General features: G+C 48.7%; 1 protein-coding gene across 3 annotated transcripts in view; it reads left to right on the top strand.

The window, feature by feature from the left end:
- Positions 1-20,940, top strand: part of rock1 (Rho-associated, coiled-coil containing protein kinase 1) — a 41,189-nt gene that overhangs the window by 10,919 nt on the left and 9,330 nt on the right. For all 3 annotated transcript variants that reach the window (XM_062529877.1, XM_062529886.1, XM_062529895.1), the window contains exons 2-27: positions 2,114-2,195; positions 6,622-6,722; positions 6,998-7,135; positions 7,364-7,539; positions 7,771-7,855; positions 8,006-8,150; positions 8,743-8,881; positions 9,089-9,180; positions 10,139-10,292; positions 10,630-10,699; positions 10,842-10,930; positions 11,074-11,122; positions 11,345-11,480; positions 12,370-12,461; positions 13,401-13,647; positions 14,299-14,405; positions 14,531-14,681; positions 15,466-15,626; positions 16,252-16,436; positions 17,314-17,383; positions 17,777-17,880; positions 18,525-18,690; positions 19,399-19,492; positions 19,600-19,688; positions 19,966-20,157; positions 20,749-20,914. In XM_062529877.1, coding sequence (XP_062385861.1) covers positions 2,114-2,195; positions 6,622-6,722; positions 6,998-7,135; positions 7,364-7,539; positions 7,771-7,855; positions 8,006-8,150; positions 8,743-8,881; positions 9,089-9,180; positions 10,139-10,292; positions 10,630-10,699; positions 10,842-10,930; positions 11,074-11,122; positions 11,345-11,480; positions 12,370-12,461; positions 13,401-13,647; positions 14,299-14,405; positions 14,531-14,681; positions 15,466-15,626; positions 16,252-16,436; positions 17,314-17,383; positions 17,777-17,880; positions 18,525-18,690; positions 19,399-19,492; positions 19,600-19,688; positions 19,966-20,157; positions 20,749-20,914 — 3,280 coding nt within the window. The remainder of the gene's footprint in view (positions 1-2,113; positions 2,196-6,621; positions 6,723-6,997; positions 7,136-7,363; positions 7,540-7,770; positions 7,856-8,005; positions 8,151-8,742; positions 8,882-9,088; positions 9,181-10,138; positions 10,293-10,629; positions 10,700-10,841; positions 10,931-11,073; positions 11,123-11,344; positions 11,481-12,369; positions 12,462-13,400; positions 13,648-14,298; positions 14,406-14,530; positions 14,682-15,465; positions 15,627-16,251; positions 16,437-17,313; positions 17,384-17,776; positions 17,881-18,524; positions 18,691-19,398; positions 19,493-19,599; positions 19,689-19,965; positions 20,158-20,748; positions 20,915-20,940) is intronic.

Below are 20,940 nucleotides of genomic sequence, written 5' to 3' on the forward strand. Positions count from 1 at the left end.
TAGGGCGGAACTGGTGGACACTCATATTAGCTCAGACTCAACACTTGAGTTGAGCTGCTGTACAGCTGTTGGCTCACTAATGACAGTTTAGCTTTCCCTTAAAGAGTAATTTGTAATGGTGCTAGGCTATTGTTTGAGCATGCTATATCCTCTCACAGTCACCTTACTGGTTATGCAGACACTTTGGCATTTTCAGTATTTTCCTCTACTGTGCAAAAGGGGACTGTCCCGTGTAAAGCACTCGGATTGACATTTAGGTGTATGATATCTTATCAGTGTGAATCTGAGGAATTCCAGGGCTTGTTTGGAGTTGGACCATGCTGTCTCATCGCATGTACAATTACAAATTGTTGTAGTTTTCTTTCTCAACATGTCAGTAAAAAAAAAAAAAGATATTTTGAGTGTTATGAGTGAAAAGATGAAAGATCATTTTGAGTGTGTTATGAATAACCATATCGATGACTTTATGACTGTTTTTAGGTTGATTAAATGAGCGATAGCCGAGGTAGGTGGACTGGGGGGGGCAACTGCTCAGATAGGACTAAAATGGTGAATAAGCTTAAGTGGCATGACTTGGTGTAGCTGTGTATTTTTGTAGCCCAGAGCGAAACACAGTTGATGATGGCACTTGGGGAACAGAGCTGAAGAGAACACTTGTCCTAATCCCCCAGTTAAAAAGTAGGCCGCCTTCCTCCCACTCTCCCAGCTACCAGCGCCTGTTCTCTTCTGGCTGTGCAAGCATGAATCCAGTTAAGATCATTCTCTTTCCGCTGTAGGTTATGGCACTACTGTGGTAGTGTAGGTAGTGGTCGTGTTTTTTTTGTTTCCATGAATAGTAGAATTTGGTCCATCATGTGGATACTAACCGTATTGTTTGAGCCTCTTGCAACAGTGTTTGAGATGCTCAGATTGTTTGTTTATTTATTCTTTATTGGCAGTGTACTACAGTATGTCTGTGTATTGATTTGTTTCATCGTTGGGTTTGTAGTGCTCCCTGTTGTTTGGTGGGATTCCTCAGATTACAGTGTTCCACTGTGACTGAACTGCCCTGCTGGTGATGTAATGCGAAATATGCAGAAATCCCTCATCAGGTCAAAATCAGTTTAGAGAATTACAAATGTTTACAGTGCCACTGAAGTTTGATCTTGAGCTTTGGAACTAAACAAGACTGAGCCGGCCTGCGCCTAAGCCTCTACAAGGGGATTTCTGACCCAGAGACCCAAAGCTCCAAAGACTGTAATGTAATCGAGGATTTGGTTGATCATTTGGGCATGCTGGTGCTTCCAGTAGTTCACTTTTGCCGTTTGGAAATTTTTCCCACTTTCTCCTGAGAGAATTGGGACATAAGTAGGCTTAAGTCATCTAGAAAGAGACCTGTCAGCATTTGTGTTTGCCTGCGAGTCATTATTATCGAAAAAGGGTCACAAGTTGAGGACATATCTGTCTTGCATTTATTGGTGGCACTGATTGCAACATGTTGGCCGAATTTGTTGCGGTTATCAGCCTATTATGGTGATGATCTTTCTGTTAAAACATTTTTGCTGCTGGTGTGGAGTTCTGTAATGATGCGTCAGTCTCCAGAGCCCTGTATCTGTAAATCATTAATGGGATGTTGTGCACACACAGGTGCATCCCATTTCTTCACAGTGGCTTTTGGCCTCTGTTCTCCAGACAGATGATGGCTGGGGTCTCATAACCAATTTGAAACAGCATTCGTTCATCAAAACAAAACAAATCTTTCATGTTTGATAGCATCTGAAACTTTATGACTTTCATCCTCCGAATAGACTTGTTTTGTTTATTGGCCTATTGTTTTGAACAAATAAGTGATCAAAGGCATGATTGCTGTATTATGTATGGCTATTGCAGAGTTAGGCCAAAATTAAGCTTTTATGTGTTAACCTTTTTGAAATAGTACAAAATGTACTTTTAATATCGTAAAATTTTAACAATGTACAGACGATTACAACAACAATTTTAGCGTGGACAGAACTGGACATTCACTCTCCCACAGAAGATTTTTACGCTATGCGAACCGAGAGACCCATTGTTAGTATCATATTTGTAAATTGTTTGAATGATTGTGACTAATAATGCTCTCTCTGCTCCCCAGGATGGCTTGGATGCGTTAGTTTACGACCTTGACTTTCCTGCCCTGAGGAAGAACAAGAGCATCGACAACTTCTTGAACAGATGTGAGTACCCTGCATGTTTCCATTTCCCCCAATCGCTCTCTGGATCTGTCTTGGTAGACAGTGTTCTGTCACTTGAATAATTGTCGACAAAACGCATCTAAACAATATCTAAGGTCGGGTTAGCGGCAGGGGCCCTTTTTTTTCTTTTTGGGTCAGCACCCCCCTCCCCTGTCCCGGCCCTGGACAGCATTGTGTCTGGCCCTCTGCGCTTCTCCACCAACAAAAGGGCTTTCAGTGCAGCGGGATGACCCACATGGTGTTCCACATGATCCCTCTCACACGCCTGGCCATCACAGGGGAAGCCTCTGTGAACGCTGGAGTTTATGTATCTCCGATGTGAATGACTCAACGTTTTAATCATATCACAGCCCGAGAGTAAGAGAGTAAGAGAGAAGGAGAGAGAGAGAGAGAGAGAGAGGGAGCGAAAGACGGACCACAAGCTGCACTGTCTGGGACGCGCGCCTTAATTACAAACTTACCATTTCCAGTTGAGGAATTTATCTGCGCTGCTTTTGTTGTGTCTGGGACCGGGAGGTCTGGAGTGTAACTGTGTCGTTTTTTTTTCTGTGTGTGTGTAGCACGTTGCCTCCTTATCTGTGTGTAGTTTGCAGCTTTGTCGCTTTCTTAGCAGTGTAAAGTCAAATTATTCAATTTGGCTATAAAAAAAAGAAGCTCTTTATTAGAGATGCACCGATTGCAATTTTTTGGCCGATTCCGATTTCCGATTTTTCATAGAATTTGACCTGCCGATACCGATTTTAGCCGATTCCGATTTGCATCTTCTAACCACTTTACAGCACACAAAATTATTTAGAGTTATTTTCTATCCTTTCTTTAATACAACATGTTAATATAGAAATGTAATCAACTTATCAATGGCTGGTAAAAAAAAATGTGAATAGACAGATTCTTCTTCAAGTCTTCTTCAGCTGCAGTAGGCTATTCCCAGTGTGGGACATTCATTTCACACTAATAGAAATGCACTGTAGGACTACTATTTTTTTCTTCTCACATACAATATCCAACTGTAAATATCTTCAGACTACTGTGTATAACTGGAAAGTTTGGTATAGGTGCTACATAGGCTGAGATGTTGGAAAATTACAAAAAACTGATTTTGAGATAACAGCCTTGAAACACAGCCAATGGCATGCATACTCAGTCTACTACACTCTTCTTTGAACTTTCGCGATTGCTTGCGGATACAAAGGAAGTGTCCATATTTGGATGGCATAACGTCATGCAGGAGAAACACAGCTTTCCAACGACACCACACATGATATGTTTTGTATCACGGTCGCGATAGTGTATGACATGTTAGAATGCTTACTTTTGGCGAATTTAGAAGAAACATACAGGCGTGAGTAGACAAAAGGTAATGAAATAAACCTCTAAATGTGTAAATCGGGCTTTGTTGTTGTGTTAGTGTGAAAGAATACATGCTAAGGTGGCAAACTGAAGCAAAACGATGTTTATTCCTGCCGTGGCTATGTTGCTGCTTGTTGACAGCGCTTGTGGTTCAGCTGTGAGCACGCAATTAGCGGCAAAGACGGGCGGTGATGTGCGCTGTTTACGTAACCTAGTGACAGCTTAGTAAATTCCACGCAATATGGCAAAGCACAGCGTTCGCTGCATAGAAAAACTCAGCATTAGCGCTTTATCCAGCCCTGAGTGTTAGCCTTTGCTAGCTTCATCAAACTTTGCTAACTCAGCTGTGTGATGTTGTTACAAGTAGGTGCGAGTGCATTTGACCGGCATAAAATCGGCATGTCTCAGACTGACCGGCCGGTCGCCGGTCGTGGCCGATCACGTGAAAATCGGCCGATTCTGATCGGCGGCCGAGCGATCGGTGCATCTCTACTCTTTATGTGTTTGGAATGTATTGCGATTCTGAAGAATGGCATAGGATACCAAGTCTAATGAGGATTCTTAAGCCCTTATCAGAGGGACTTTGAAGTCTTGCTCTGCAACATGAAGCTAGTAAATGGGACAGACCTAGTGCCTGTGCATTTCAGGCTACCCGATTATAGTGTGGGAATGTGGGGAGAAGCCACACGCACTCAGGCCTCCTCGATGTATGCATAAAGCCCGGTAGCAGGCTACTGTTTACGCGGCGGCCTCCGATATGCCTCACACCCAGTGCACCCAGTGTGTCAGCTGCTGGGAGCACAATAGTCCCACAGAGTGTCCAGGGTATTAGTGCCAATAAGATTCATCCTATCATGGCAGCCTGGGCTCCATCTGCAAATGTGTTTTTTTTTTTTTTTTCCTTCTTCTTTCCCAGTAGGGATAACACCTAATGATTCAGGGCTTGGATTTTCCAGGAATGATGCCACCAGCTCGATTGGGAGCTTGTCTCGGAGCAGCAGTGTAAAATGGCTTGCCCAGTTGCCGCTTTGCCGCCCAAGTAAAGCCTCACGGGATACGGCGGAGCTGCTTCTTCAGTGTAGTAGACGCAAACACTCATCCGGTTGTTACCTGCTTGGTGTTGATAACGTGCTCAGAGTGGAAACGTTACCATTTAAAGATGGCCACCTGAGTGACTCCATGACCCGACACGTTTAGACTCTCACTGAGTTCAAAGGGAGAACCTGCCTTTCAGGTCTGTCCTTAATTTGTTCATACAGTAGGGCAAATTAACGCTCTTAATTTCTATTTACCGTAAGTGAGTAGATGACAGCACATGTGCAGGAAAGATAAATGCTCAAAGCTTAGGTTATGAACAACCGAGGACAAGCAGGGATGTGTTTTATTGGGATTGATGTGGTGCACATCATCCGGTTTTTGTGGGTGTGGGGAGAGGGAGAAAGAGAGAGAGAGAGAGAGAGAGAGAGAGATCTTGAGAAGTCGAAGGGTCCCTTTGTAATCTCTTCCGCTCGTGAGCTCAAAGTGTGCGGACGTGGGCACCGAGGGTGAATAGATTGACGTCTCTTGTCGAGAGAGAGAGAGAGAGAGAGACTGGTCACTAGCGGTTTGCTGGCCCGAGGGCCCTTCAGCGCTCCTTCCTTTCTTTGTGGAAAGTGGAGTATGCAGTCTAGCATTCTGCCCTGAGTGGTGTTTTACACACATGGCTGGAGAGCCAGCGCGTCCTCCCTGCCACGCATATCCAGGGAAATTGATTTGGTGTCTGCAAATTCTTGTGAAACAGGCTTACCATGCTGCCTCTGCGCAGGCTCGCTCACTTGCACACACAAACTCAGTCTCTCTCTCTCGCTCTCTGTGTGTGTGTGTGTGTGTGTGTGTGAGAGTGAGAGAGAGGGAATGTCAGAATGGTCACGCTTAAACCCCCTCAAAAGAAGCACTCGACGAGATCCGAAAGCGTAGTGTTGGGCCGACGGGATTAGCCAGAGCTGGAGCTGCAACATGAAACGGCTCACATTCTAATGTACTTTTCTTAAATACCCCGCTTTTTATTTTTAGATCAGTTGAACTCTATGAACCCCTCGCAAACCCCCAACCCCAAACACACACACACACACAAACACACACACGTATGCACGCACGCAAACAATCTCACATGCATACATACACACACCAGACACCACCACCATCACCACCACCCCATCATCTCTCCATGCATTCTGACGGCAGTTGTAGCCCATGCAAATACACCGATCAGGCCTGACCATATTTGGCTGAATGTTATCTCTCCCTGGGGGGAGACAGAGCAGTTTCATGAGATAAAGCTTGGGCTTTTTCCTCTCTCTCAGCTACTCTGTCTTTGCACACACAATCACACACACACACACACACACAAACACACACCACCACATCACTGCTCTCTCTCTCCGCTTCGCCTGCTCTGACAAAGGCTCTCGGTGATGCATGAGTCATCGTTGGTAGCTCCCCCGCGGACCTCTTTCATAAACACGGTGGAAACGATCTCCGTGATGGGAAGCCTCCCCCGCAGCCAAGTTTTGGGAGACCGATGCCAGATGAGTGGCGGCCTAATGACCTCCGAAGGCTTCTCGGTGCAGCGCAGAGGTGTCCGATCGCGGCTCGCTCTGCCGCGTCGCTCCTCGTCGCCTGGACGTCCAGGCTTTTTCGACCGTCACGAGTCGACTCAAAAACGTCTGGCCTCGCCTCGGCGGCCCCGGCAGACTGTCGTCCTTCAGAAAAAAGCTGTGCGCGCGCGCGGGAACAATGAGCGCCTCTCACGCTGAACAGCCGTGGGTACGCCGCTCAGTCGGGGGCCGACATTCAGCCAGACTGCGGCGTGACTCAGTGGAAACCTTTCACAAACGATTCAGAAGAGATGCGCCTCAAGGCAGAGCTAATGAACATCACGACTGATGACTGCTGTGTGAAACGCTAGCGTAGCATCAGCTGGCAACACGCTCCCCCTCTCTCTCCCTCTCTCCCTCTCTCTCTCACTAAAGGGAGAGTTTGTGCGCTAACTGTTCTCCCTCAATCCTTGTGCCCACAGATAAGGACACCATCAGTAAGATCCGTGACCTGCGCATGAAGGCGGAGGACTATGAAGTGGTTAAGGTCATCGGCAGAGGGGCATTTGGAGAAGTACAGCTGGTCAGTACATTCACTTGTAAACTAAAATACCTCAATTTGGCCCACAGACCCACAGTGATTTCCATTTTTCAAATTGAGAGGGTTCTTATCTATAGAGTATTAACCTGAAGTAGTTCATATAATTTATGAACTCTTAAACTGCCCGTAAACTCGTAAATCAATTTGTATGTGTGAAGTTCCGATGCTCTGCAGTGCATCGTGGATGTAATTAGCTGTGGTGTGTGTTGTGTGCCGACATGCCTTTGATATCCTGGATGTTCCACCTCTCCCCCCAGGTGAGGCATAAAGCCACACAGAAGGTTTACGCCATGAAACTTCTCAGCAAGTTTGAGATGATCAAGAGGTCTGATTCAGCTTTCTTCTGGGAAGAGAGAGACATCATGGCCTTTGCAAACAGCTCTTGGGTGGTGCAGGTATGCTGTTGACATGAACTGAACTGTGTACACATAGGAAACAGTGAAGCTTTCTTAGATCATAGACTTGTTCCTTGAATCACTAAAGTTGATTGTCTAGTCTCCCCTTACCTTAGGCCCAGTAGTCCCGGTATGAGCCAAAGTTCACTTTTGGCATCATGTTTTCTCAACCATGCTGGACATGGTCGTCCCTGACTAAGCTGCTGTCCTCTCCCCCCCCCCCCTTAGCTCTTCTACGCATTCCAAGACGACCGCTACCTCTACATGGTCATGGAGTACATGCCGGGCGGAGACCTGGTCAACCTGATGAGCAACTACGACGTCCCCGAGAAGTGGGCCCGCTTCTACACCGCCGAGGTGGTGCTGGCACTGGACGGCATCCACTCCATGGGCTTCATCCACAGGTTCCTATTCTTCCTCTACTCTTTCTTTTTTATTCCCTTTTCTTTCTTTCTTTCTTTCTTTCTTTCTTTCTTTCTCCCTTTTCTTTTCTTCCTTTTCTGTTGTGTTCTTACACCAGCGCCTCGATTCGTGCTGCTTTCCAGACACGGTGAAAGGTCTCCTCTAGCCTGAGGTAGCTGTCACACTCCATTACATCGCCACGTTTTTATTTTAACCTTTTTCCCCCCCCATAGGGATGTGAAGCCTGACAACATGTTGCTTGATAAATCAGGCCACTTGAAGCTGGCTGACTTTGGAACCTGTATGAAAATGAATAAGGTACATCAACTGAATTATCCCAATGTAACAATAGTTGCAGGATAAACATTTTGCATACGTTCTATGGAAAATTATTTTGAGCACTTTTATACATGGTTTTGGTCGCCCGTTTGTTGAGTCTGTTTTGGTGTGTGTCATGTTTTGCAACAGGACGGTATGGTACGATGCGACACTGCAGTAGGAACGCCTGACTACATATCACCTGAGGTACTCAAATCACAAGGAGGCGACGGCTACTATGGCAGGGAATGCGACTGGTGGTCGGTTGGAGTCTTTCTGTATGAAATGCTAGTTGGTAAGTGGTTGCATAAAACTACACTATAGTCTGGTTTCTCCTACATGAATTAAACCTTCATTGGAAGGTCTTTTTTTTTTCCATTGGAAAAAAAAACGTTTAAGTCTAGGGCTAGGTTTAATCCATGTACGGGAAATAGGCCAAGCATGTTCTGTAAGAGACCATTACAGTTGGCAGATTGGCCTGCAGTATTGGATATGTACATGTGTCCTAAAATGGAGCTTTAAAGTTAGCCACAACAAGCTTGCAGTCATTGTTTTCTTTGTGTGCACGTAATGAGTGAGACATGGAATGTCTCATTCAGAGTGTGGAGACAGTTGGGCCCATATGTTGGAAAAGCAGTCAGCCTACTGCAGCTGACACTGTGTTTGAACCAGAACTCTAACATATATAAAAAAGAGAGAATTGTATGTCGTTGATTTTTGAAACTGCACCTACGACATCCTGTAGTTCATTTCATTTGACCCGGTGAAAGCCTGGATGTTTGCCTTGGAGAGTCGCCGGGGTCCTCAGGCTTCCTGAGTTAATTGTGTTGTAGTCTGGCGGCCCTTTGCCCCCGTGAGATGGATTTCCTGATGATTTAACCCCGCAGGTGACACGCCGTTTTATGCCGACTCGTTGGTTGGGACGTACAGCAAGATTATGAATCACAAGAACGCCCTGACTTTCCCCGACGACAGCGAAATCTCCAAGGACGCCAAGAACCTCATCTGCGCCTTCTTAACCGACAGGTAAATCCCAAGAGTGGGGAAATGACTTGATTGCCAGGGATTTGTTTTTTTTTTTTTTTTTTTCTCCCGACTCGTTTCACAGATGTGTGTATAAATCATGTCTTTGTTGAACTTAGCCGTTTTTTCCAAGGCCCCAATCTGTGTATTTTGACAAGAAATCACTGACGTGCCTCTGTCTGTCTGTCTGTCTGTCTGTCTGTCTGCCAGGGAGGTGCGACTCGGCCGCAACGGGGTCGACGAAATCAAGCGACACGCTTTCTTCAAGAACGACCAGTGGACGTGGGACAGCATCAGAGACAGTGAGTCAAATTCCAAGCCGGACATTCATTTCGGCCCACTCACTCACTCGCTCGCTCACCTCCCTCCCGTCTGACGTCTGTTAGACGGGCCGAAAGGTCTCCCTACAGCCGTACAGCACAGCACAGCACAGCACAGCACAGCACAGCACAGCACAGCACAGCACAGCACAGCACAGACACTGTGGACGGCCTGCGGCGCTCCACTCCGAGTTATTTGCTGGAATGGACAGAATTAAAAATGCCTCCATAAGTCCTTTGGAGGCTCTGATGGAGTCAGCAGTTTGGCTGCTGCTGTGGAACCAGCTGCCAGCCGCACTGAGTTGGCACGCTTTCCCCCGGTGTTCAAACATGTGCACCAACCCCCAGAATCCACCTCGGGACATCTGGGGTCAGCCAGTCATTCACCAGGGAGCATCGTCATTCCCCCCCACCTCCACCCCTACCCTCACCCCCCCCCCCCCTCCCCCTTCTCCCCTTCTCCCCCGTCAGCTTGGGTGTGAGTTGGAACAGGATGTGTAATGTAGAAGCGCTCCATTTTGGGATCTCACTTTTGTAAAGCCCTTTTAAATCACCTCAATCCCCCATCCAGTTGGGATCGTTTTTGTAAACATCATTACTGGTCAAACTGCTCGCTGAGTTGGTGTTTTTCCTGACATATAGTGGCACGGTGGTATGGAAACAACATGTGATGACATAGCAGTCGTAACCCCATCTCCAAACATGCTGTTGCACATTAAGCGATGCAGAGGAGATTTGTTAACGTTAGCACCCAAATGCCATCCATGTTAATACAAGCATACTGGAAAATTCTGCCTTGAAGCCCTTTGAATGCACAAAAATGTTAGTGTTGGTTATTTTTATTGTTTATTTGCATTTGTATAGAGCGGCCTTTGTGGCGTCTCTCCATCTGGCCAAGCCTGCCTCTGACACAGTCTCTCTCTCTCTCTGGCTCTCCCAGCGGCTGCCCCGGTCGTGCCCGAGCTGAGCAGCGACGTGGACACCAGCAACTTTGACGACATCGAGGAGGACCGAGGCGAGGAGGAGACCTTCCCCACCCCCAAGGCCTTCGTGGGCAACCAGCTCCCCTTCGTGGGCTTCACCTACTACAACCAGTGAGTATCCTGGGCTGCTCTGTCCGAGGAGGAAGAGCAGGGTGTGTCTTGGGGTGGGGGGGTGGGGTGGATGAGTACAGGCCACATCACTCCGTGTTTAGTCTGCGCTCATTTTCACGGAATCCTGCGCCGTTCCCAGCTATATTTAAGCCGGACTGTTATAGGAATTTGTTTCCGGTTCTTTCTTTACTGGACGTTGTCTATTTAGGATGATGTATTTGGTAGCGTGCCAAATGTCTGTGTAAGCAGAAAATGTGATATCCTTTTGATTTTTATTTTAGATAGTATGCCGCCACTGTGTGCATTTCTGATGTTTTTTCTCCACCGTATTCTTCAGGTTCCTTCGAGCGTCGAGCACAAAGACGAGTGACAAACGCAGCAGCTCCACCAAGGAGGACAAAAGCCATGTGAGCACCACTACTATTGGGTTATTGTGGTTCATCAAGCTCAGATCGGTGTGCTGCCATGAATAGCCCAGTCAAACTCTGAATGAGTGTGTAAGTATCTGACTGACTGTGTGTGTGTGTGTGTGTGTGTGTGTGTGTGCAGCTGGAGAACCTGCAGAAGAGGATCTATCAGCTGGAGGAGCAGCTCCACAGTGAGATGCAGCTGAAGGACGAGATGGAGCAGAAGTGCAGGTCAGCACCGGCTCACGAGCCGCACCGCACCACACCGCAGCGCAGCGCTCTGTCCACTCCTGTCCAGCATTGTTGCTCTTCAGTTGCTTATTATTTTTAGTTCTTTAAGTGATTTTTCGTTTTTTTTTGTTTGTTTGTTTTAGGACATCTAATACAAAATTAGACAAAATCATGAAAGAGCTAGATGAGGAGGTAAGTGAGGTGGTCTTTGTTGTGTGTGTGTGTGTGTGTGTGTGTGTGTGTGTGTGTGTGTGTGTGTGTGTGTGTGTGTGTGTGTGTGTGTGTGTGTGTGTGTGTGTGTGTGTGTGTGTGATTGATCGATCATCTGTCCGAGCTGAGGACGGTCTGGAAGCGTTTGTTTTATGGAGGAGCCGCGCGTGATGTGCTGTGTTGCTGTCTCGCTCCGCTGATCAGATCAATCAGAAGAAGACGGTGGAGGCGTCCCTGTCCATGCTGGAGAAGGAGAAGATGATGATCCAGCACCGCGGCACGGAATACCAAAGAAAGGCCGACCAGGAGGCCGAGAAGAGGCGCAATGTGGAGAATGAAGGTCTGAGCTTTGTCCTGGTCCTTTGTCCACCCCCCCACCCACCACACTGCCCTTTCTCTCGGCCATGGCTTTGGCTTATCGTGGTCTGGATCGCGGTCGTCTTTATGATATATTGCGAGTCCAGTCAGGATTTGAAACCCTGTCTGCCCGTAGAAGTGTCATGTAAAAATAAACGCGATGGTTAAGAGTGCGCTCAAACATGCCATACACATCGTAATTTGACAGCTAAACTGGCATTTGTTTGTTTGTTTTGAGTTGTTTTTGGATTTTAGTGGACTCCAAATCCCTTTAGTATCCCTATGTTTCTGTTTGGGCTCGCATTTCAAGCTTAGCCATTTCCTCTATTGCCTTTGTCTCTCGTTCTCTCTCTCTCTCTCTCTCTCTCTCTCTCTCTCTCTCTCTCTCTCTCTCTCTCTCTCTCTCTCTCTCTCTCTCGTTCTCTCTCTCTCTCGCTCTCCCTGGCTCTCTAACGGCGGGCCCAAACAGATGTTTAACCCAAGTGGATTACTGGCAGCAGAAAGCAGCTTGACCTGGTTGTTTGACCCCCGGTGACTCCTCCCTCCCCTCGCGCTAGCTGCCCGCCGTGCCGTAAGCCAGCGCAGCGGCAGCGGCAGTGGCCGCAGCGTTGGAGGCTCCAGTGGCGTGCGGCGAACGCTAAGTGGATCCCCGTGCATTAAGGCCCCTGATTCACCCGATAGCAGGGCCATGCCTGTCAACGGAGCGCCCCGCATCGCAGGAAGTGACACGGCAAGAGCGCTGGCAAGCCCCGCTAGAGGTCAACGCGGGCGGCTCAGATTGACAGGCCTAGGGAGGTTTTGTGTGGGACGCGGCGAGCCAGGAGTCAGGGTGTGCGTCTAATCCCTCTTCTCCTCCTCCTCCTCCTCCCCAGTGTCCACATTGAAAGAGCAACTGGAAAACATGCGGAAAATCAGCCAGAATTCCCAGGCCTCCAATGACAAGATAGCACAGCTGCAGAATCAAGTAAGTGAATTAATGCCAGCGTGCCCTTCTCAATTATGAGCTTCTGGCCCTCAGATAATGGCCAGGAGTGTTCCCCAAGCACCGGGTCATGACTTTGACCTATGACTGGATCACAGAAGGACAGCCGGTTATGTTCTTGCATTTAATCAATTTGATATTTTTATCCAAAACGAATGATGTAGTTAACGTAACGTAACATACTTGCGGTTTCAATGCGAAATCCATGCACTTGCTGGAAAGTCCCGGCCTTCCCGGTGTAGGTGATGGCGAGCACACAGTGGGAGCATGTGCCAATCATTGTTGAACGCCAAATATTTATTTATTCATCTATTTTATTTATCATTTATACACGATGATAGCGTTGCTAGCAGCTTATTGTAGATCCAGAGGGGCAAGAAAGTGTTTGATGTGGCACGCCTCACATGCACCGTAACAGGAAGGAAGGGAAGCTCGTTATGATGTTGTGACGACAGTCTTATGTTCAGCGGTGTGGTCATGAGAGTGAGTCATACTGAGCAGTGTGTCACCTCAGAGAACGGCGAGTCACATGACCGCGTGTGACTCACTGTTCAATCGGCGTTGTGCAAATCCGAGCACAAGAGTGGATACGCGCACGGCATGCAGTAGAAAATGTGTAATGTGATTTAATCGTGTGGTGAATGTATAGATTTCTATAGATTTTGTTGCTGCTGTGCTATTCATGGGTTTCATTAGGTCCCTTTCCACAGGTGTATAAAATCAAGCACCTAGGCAATGAATGCAGACTGCATGGTGCTTGATTAATGCACCTGTCGAAAGGGTTTAAACCCATGATTTAAGGGTTTAAACCCCAGATTAAACCCATGAATAGATGCAAGATGAATTTCATTCACCTGACAATAAAGTATTAATCTAATGTAATCGAATCGCCCTCTAACCCCGGTCCACGTTGATTGGCAGCTGGAAGAGGCCAACGACCTGCTGCGGGCGGAGTCGGACACGGCGGCGCGCCTTCGCAAGAGCCACACGGAGATGAGCAAGTCCATGAGCCAGCTGGAGGGGCTGAACCGCGAGCTGCAGGAGAAGAGCCGCGCCGCCGACCACACCAAGCTGGGCCTGGAGAAGGAGGTGCTGCAGCTGCAGAGCACGCTGGACTCGGAGCGACGCAACTGCAGCCAGGGCTCCGAGGAGATCCGCGAGCTCCAGGGTAACGGGACGCGCTCACCGCCGCCGCCACCGCCGACGTTTGCCCGTCGCGGGCCTCCGTGTCCCCACGCTATACACACACACACACACACACACGCACAAGCTCACACACACGCACACAGATGTGCTTGATCCTGTGTTTTGACAGACCACGTGCAAGTCTGTGACGGTGCCTCACGGGTGGCTTGCGTGCTAATGTGTGTAATTAGAATGCGGAGCCAAAAGCCACCGTGAGCTGGGCTACCAGTGTCGCCTTGATGTGGCCCAGTCAGCGGCTTTGAATGGGATGGCCCACCTCTTTCAGCTGCTCAGTCTGCCTGCCAAATGAGGCACGGACACGCGTCTTGGGCAGTGCTGATGTTTTCCATATCATGCACCAGTGTCTGGAGAAGTTAGCTGATGTTCGAGCCATAAGCTAACTGGTGTAACCCACTTCCAGTGAATTATGCTAAGCTAGGCTAACGATGCCAGACTGGGTTAGTGCATGCACAGAGAACAGAAGGATAGGGGGGGGGGAGCAAATAAGCTAATTTCACAAGAAGTTGGTGTGTTCGTTCAAGAGCTCTTCTGTTGAATGCTTTGTACGGCAAGCCCAAGAAAGGCCTGTTGGATAACAAGCGGCGATGCTAAATGTGATGTATTGGTCTTGCAGCACGGATCACTGGTCTGCAAGAGGACAACAAGAACTTGAAGCTCAGTTTTGCCAAAGTCGAGGCAGAACGGAAGCAGGCACAGGAGAGGAGCAATAATCTGGAGAAGGTAAGCCCATCTCATTGCAGGTGACCGTGTGTGTGTGTATTTTGCTGAATTTTGATATCCTACCTGTCAGTAGGCGATCGGACATGATGGCTGACCGCAAGGTGCGTGCTTCCTTGTATTTGTAGGAAAAGAACAACCTGGAGATCGACCTGAACTACAAGCTGAAGACAATGCAGCAGCGCCTGGACCAGGAGTTGACCGAACACAAGGTGACCCGAGCACAGCTCACGGACAAGTACGAATCCATTGAGGAGGCCAAGTCAGCTGCCATGCACGGTATGTATCTCTCTATCTCTCTCTCTCTCTCTCTCTATCTATCCATCTATCTATCTATCCATCTATCTCTCTCTTATCTCTCTTTCTTTTTCTCCCTTTATCTCTCTTTGTTTCTTTCTCTCTTTTTCTCTCTTTCTCCCTTTATCTCTCTTTCTCCCTTCATCTCTCTCTCTGTCTGTCTCTGTGTGTGTGTCTCTCTCTCTTTCACATCAGTGCTCCAGTGTGTGTGTGTGTGTGTGTGTGTGTGTGTGTCTTCCCGTCCTAGCATGCCCGGTGCCTGGCCACCTGAGTCAGTTCACCACACCCACAGGCTCTGACTCTGACTCTGAGCGCGATCTTGTGAGCGTGCCCAGACACACTGCACACGTACAGCACATGCCATAACTACTCTACCGTCTTCATCTGACCGACGTTCCCCTTAGCGCCGTGTATTTCCTCATTTTCATATGGCCCCATATGTCCACTTGTGACATGCTAAATACATATGCTGTATGTTCAGTTTACACACACACACACACACACACACACGTCCCCATGACCAGTTGTGACATAATGCTAAATACATATATGCTTTATATCCAGTTTGTGCACAGTCACACACACACACTCATATCCATGTATACACACACATGGTTTCACTATCTGGTAGGTGTCTAGTTCATAGATTCACTGACTGTTTGAAGCATCTGGTTTGGGATGGCACCTCTCAGACCTAGTTTCCCTCTCGTGTTGACGTGTGTGTCCCCCCCCCTCTTCTCTCTCCCCCCCCCGCGGCGGTGCGCAGCTGTGGAGCAGAAGGTGTCGGAGGAGAGCGTGGTGCGGATGCGGGCGGAGAGCCGCGTGGTGGAGGTGGAGAAGCAGTGCTCCATGCTGGAGTTCGACCTCAAGCAGTCGGTGCAGAAGATGGAGCAGCTGATGAAGCAGAAGGAGCGGCTAGAGGACGAGGTGAGCGGCAGAGAGCGGAGCGGAGCGGGGGACGACCCAGTTTAAAAACAAACAAACAAACAAAAACTAAGATTTATCTTTTACCAGACTTGTTGAATAGTCCAAAAAAAGACAAAGAGTGGTATGATTGATCTGGTGGAGCTAATGTACTGTAGGCTGGGTGAACCCTGCCTGAACTTCCAGCGAATTTGGATTTCGCCTGGCAGCTCAGGCTGGAGACCTGCACATCTATTTCCTCTGTTCCCTGCCAGAAACTAGCTTATCCAAAAGACGCACCGGATCGTTGGTCTGCTTGGTTGAAGGACTATCCAAGTGAACGGAGTCATTTGAATGATACCCATTGATCCCGTCTCTCGTGCAGTAGAAACAAAGCGCAGCCTCCCCATACTGATGTTCAATCTTAAAAGATTGAGCTTAGTATGGTGATATCCAGACTAAATGTACTGCACTTGAGCCGTAATGATTTGCTGTGGTGATCATCCTGCTCCTCAGAAGACCAGAGTTGGTCTTGGTGCTGTAGACTAGATTGGGACCGTAGGCTGCTCCTGATCTCAGATTCTGATGGCTGTGGCGCGTGGCGATGGCTGACGGCTGTGTGTTTGGTTCCCCTCCCTCCGCCCCTCAGGTGAAGGTCGTGCGGGTGCAGCTGGAGCAGGAGTCGGGCAAGCGGTCGCTGACCCAGAGCGAGCTGAAGAACTGGACGGTGGAGGCGGACCGGCTCAAGGCGTCGGAGAAGCAGCTCAAGCAGGAGATCAACGCCTCGCTGGAGAACAAGCGCTCCCTGGAGTTCCAGCTCGCTCAGCTCACCAAGTACGGGCCCTCGCCTCTCACCCTTACACTCACACACACACACACTCACACACTCACACACTCACACACTCACACACTCACACACTCACACACTCACACACTCACACACTCACACACTCACACACTCACACACTCACACACTCACTCACACACACACACACACACACACACACCCTGCACTCACTATATTCAGGTCCCACAGCAGGCTCATCTTTCCGCTTTGCTGTAGGTCACACACACACACACACACACACTCACACTCAGTACACTGTACACTCAGTACACTCTGGTCCCACTACAGGCTCATCTTTCCGCTTCGCTGTAGGTGTGTCACCCACACACACACACACACACACACACACCCTTATGAAATAGTCCATGCAGCCTCTTGCCTCAGGGCTGTCCCAGAGATGCTCGTCCCACTGCATTCACGTCTCCGTTCGGCCCGTGACCCGCTTCCCTCGTGTCCTTTTTCTCCCCTCTCGACACAGTGCACTTTAACTAGTCCATTACTGGTCATTATTGCCCAAAAGGCTATTATTCCAGCTTACAGTCAAACACTGCCAAAGCTGCGGACTGCCAATATTTACACCACAGGATTAGGGATTACTTACATGTCTGACTCCGCCCTGGCCCACGCTAATCCCCCTGCCCCCGGCCCTGTAATACCTGTCTGCAGCACCAGCAACAATAAACCAGCCCGCCCTCCACAGCCGCTTAACGGACACATTTATGCTACTGTTGGGGAAGGGGGGGACACAGTTGCCATGCGTCCGGAGTGGGATGGTGTGTGTGTGTGTGTGTGTGTGCGTCTGCGTGTGTTTGTTGAGATGGAGCACGTCGACAGGTTTCTGACGGACTCTGGTTCTTTTTTCAGGCAATACAGGGGGAACGAAGGACAAATGCGAGAGCTTCAAGACCAGCTGGAGGCCGAACAGTATTTCTCAGTAAGCACGCCGCTCCTCTCCTTTCCCTTCCCGTAGTCACAAGACGAGAAGCGTGACACCGCAGGTGCTCGAAATGCTCGTTGCTCATCCATCAGCTCAATTAAGTGTGAACTGGTTTCTCTGACAAGTAAAAAAAAAAAAAAAAGGCTCATTAATGATTATCTCAGCATCGCTTAAGACATGGCAAGTGTGTGCGGAATTTCGTTGTGCTGCTCTTATTGCACATTCCAAATATCCACACGCCTCTCTGTTGGAATTCCACGCTGCATCACTGACGGCAAGTCATGCGTGCTTTAGATTGTCCCCTCACCTCTGTCTTCCCTCTCTCTCCCCCTCCCTCTCTCTTTCTCTCTCTCTCTGTCTCTCCCTCCCTCCCTCTCTTCTTTCGTTCAGACGCTTTACAAAACTCAGGTGAAGGAGCTGAAGGAGGAGATCGAGGAGAAGAACCGGCTGCAGCAGGAAACCCAGAAGAAGGTGCAGGAGCTGCACAGCGAAAGGTGAGCGGCGCCTCCGCCGGCCCGAATGACCTCCGAATGATCCCAACGATTCCAGTCATCTCCTTCATAATGACTACTAGTAGCTCTGCCTCTGCAACTTCTCATCCACCCTGAAGCACAGATTAGATGTAGCATTGAGACTCTCGGAGATTCTCGCTGATTGGCCAATCAGCGATCGGTGGCAAGACGTGGCTTGACTCGCCTTCTAGTGAAATAGTGCCTGTGCGCTCCCACGGATGAGTCCGGCGTGAATCAAAAGGGATCAGAGGCGCTGGTGAATCAGCGGGCTGTCATTCAGAGAGATTGACAGTACTTTCCTCCGCCGTCTTAACTCTCTCCGCTCTAACTGCAATTATCATTGTGAAGTACAGTTTAAGAATGCATTAAAGTAGGATTACGCGGATGTGTGCGCTCATCTGATAAATGAGTTTCTAACGGCTCTGAGGAACGCGATTGTATGACTAAAAAGCAGTCAAATATTTTGGATGAGATGAAAAGGGGCAGCACGCGATGATGGTGAACGTGGCCGTCTCGGGTGTGTGGCTTTGCTTGCGTTTTTTGGCTGGGGCTCAGATCTCTATGATGCGTGCCCGTGCTCGTGCTCTGTTCCTGATGTGTGTGTGTGTGTGTGTGTGTGTGTGCAGGGACTCCCTGTCGGCCCAATTGGACCTGACGGTGACCAAGGCGGAGTCGGAGCAGCTGGCGCGGGCGCTGCAGGAGGAGCAGTACTTTGAGCTGAGCCAGGAGAGCAAGAAGGCCATGGCCCGCCAGAAGCAGGAGAGCGCCGAGAAGGACTCCACCATCGCCCGAGTCAGTGTCCCTTACACACACACACACACACACACACACACACACACACACACACATACTACTCTCCCTTTCTCTCTTACACACACACTTGCACTCACAGGCTAACTTACGCATAAACATACATACACACACACACACACACACATACTACTCTCCCTTTCTCTCTTACACACACACTTGCACTCACAGGCTAACTTACGCATAAACATACATACACACACACACACACACACACAGTCAGTGTCACACAGGCTAACCCACACATGAACATAATGATACACACATATGAGAACACACACTCACACACATATGAGAACACACACTACACACACAGAAACACAGATAGAGTAAACATACACACACTCACTCACAGATACCCACGTGGACACAGTGCTGCCTGCGTCCATAAATAGATTTTTACCACATAAAGTTCACTCCAAGACACCAGTAAAAACATACCAGAGAAGAACCCATACATACTACTCTCCCACAATAGAATCACACTATTTTGCTTTTGGTCTGGATCTGTTTGTCGACCAAACAATGCAGAGCAAAAGGTTAGAGCCCAATCTCTGAAGCAGAGCGTTTGTCTGAGCGATGCTTGTTCATCAGAATGTCGGTTAGCCCATCTGGAGACTGTTAAGAGTTGAGCAGTTCCATGGGACGGTTGAAGTGTGAATGTTTTTTTCCTTGTTAAATTCCCCCCAGCTCGAGGAATCCAATAAAACCCTTACCAAAGACGTGGAGACCCTCAGCAAGGAGAAGGCCGAGCTGGACGACAAGCTACGCGGTCAGACGGAAGGTAGTTACGGCATCTGTCATGAGAAACGTGTCCCCATTTCTCCCTCTCTGTGCCGCGTCCTTCTCTAAACCGGGTGCCTTGTCGACATCTTCTCGCCCCTTCTGCAGAGTATGAGAACCAGAAAGAGGAGATCACAAACGCAATCAAGGCCAACTATGAGAAGGTGCTCAACACGGAACGAACTCTCAAGACCCAGGTATGCTTGCCCAAATCAACCAGACTCTGCTTAAAACAGCCACCTAAACAGAAGGCTCCATGGTTTTTCGGTGTTTGGAGGGTCTTCTGGGAAATATGACACTTCTCAGGGGAACAGCCTAAGCACCACCTGTAGATATGCATGAGTGTTTAATTGAATTGAATTAAATATTCCCAACCATGGTTTGTGGGAAATGGTTCTATTTGAAGCCGTTGAGTGACGTGAAGCCTCTCATCTCGTACTGACCCTCCCGCGTCCCCTTCTCGGCCCGTTGCAGGCGGTGAACAAGCTGGCGGAGATCATGAACCGGAAGGACATGAAGCTGGACCAGAAGAAGAAGGGCAGCACGGCCGACCTGCGCAAGAAGGAGAAGGAGAACCGCAAGCTGCAGCTGGAGCTCATCCAGGAGAAGGAGAAGTTCAACCACATGGCCATCAAGTACCAGAAGGAGCTGAGCGAGATGCAGGCGGTGAGCTCCTCTCTTTTCCCCCCACTCATGCAGCTCAGCACATGGGCTCTGTTTTGCCCTGTCACTACTAGGGGAGGGAGGCGAATTATCTGACTGGGGCATTAAAGGTAGTGTTGGCTGACGGTCTTACTTCCTTCACAGGATTAATATTTATTATGTTTTCACCACTTCACAAAAGATGTTATTGTTATTTGTGATCTGCTTTTTTCACACTCACAAAGCAGCGTAGTGATTGTTAGCCAACTGGTGGTGTTGTGGTGGGTACTCTTGATCTTGCTGCTATTCAGCATCTAGTTGCCGCTAACTCATGGGAAGGGTCGGGACGCTGGTAGACTACTCTCCTTAACTGGCCCCATGGTGCTCCCCTTACATTAGATAGATTAGATAATTCTTTATTGTATTGGATTGTATTGTATTGTATTGTATTGTAAGACACGTTTGAAGTGTTTTCATGTCTCTATAGCATGGCAGCTGCGTTTGTGAAAATACAAATACAAGGAATAAGACTCATGACATAAACACATACAGATTCAGTGCATAAAAACGCATGTTGTTGGCCACATGATTAAACGCTGCGCGATCCTCCTGCAGCAACTGGCGGAGGAGAGCACGTACCGCACGGAGCTGCAGATGCAGCTGGACAGCAAGGAGAGCGACATCGAGCAGCTCCGCGAGCGCCTCAACGACCTGCAGCTGCGCATGGACAACTCCAGCGTCACCAGCCTGCAGACGGACGAGACCGACAGCAACATTGCCGGTAAAGTCCGCCCCACACACACATAC

Source organism: Sardina pilchardus, chromosome 2 (genome assembly GCF_963854185.1).
Source record: "Sardina pilchardus chromosome 2, fSarPil1.1, whole genome shotgun sequence".
NCBI classification, from domain to species: Eukaryota; Metazoa; Chordata; class Actinopteri; order Clupeiformes; family Clupeidae; genus Sardina; species Sardina pilchardus.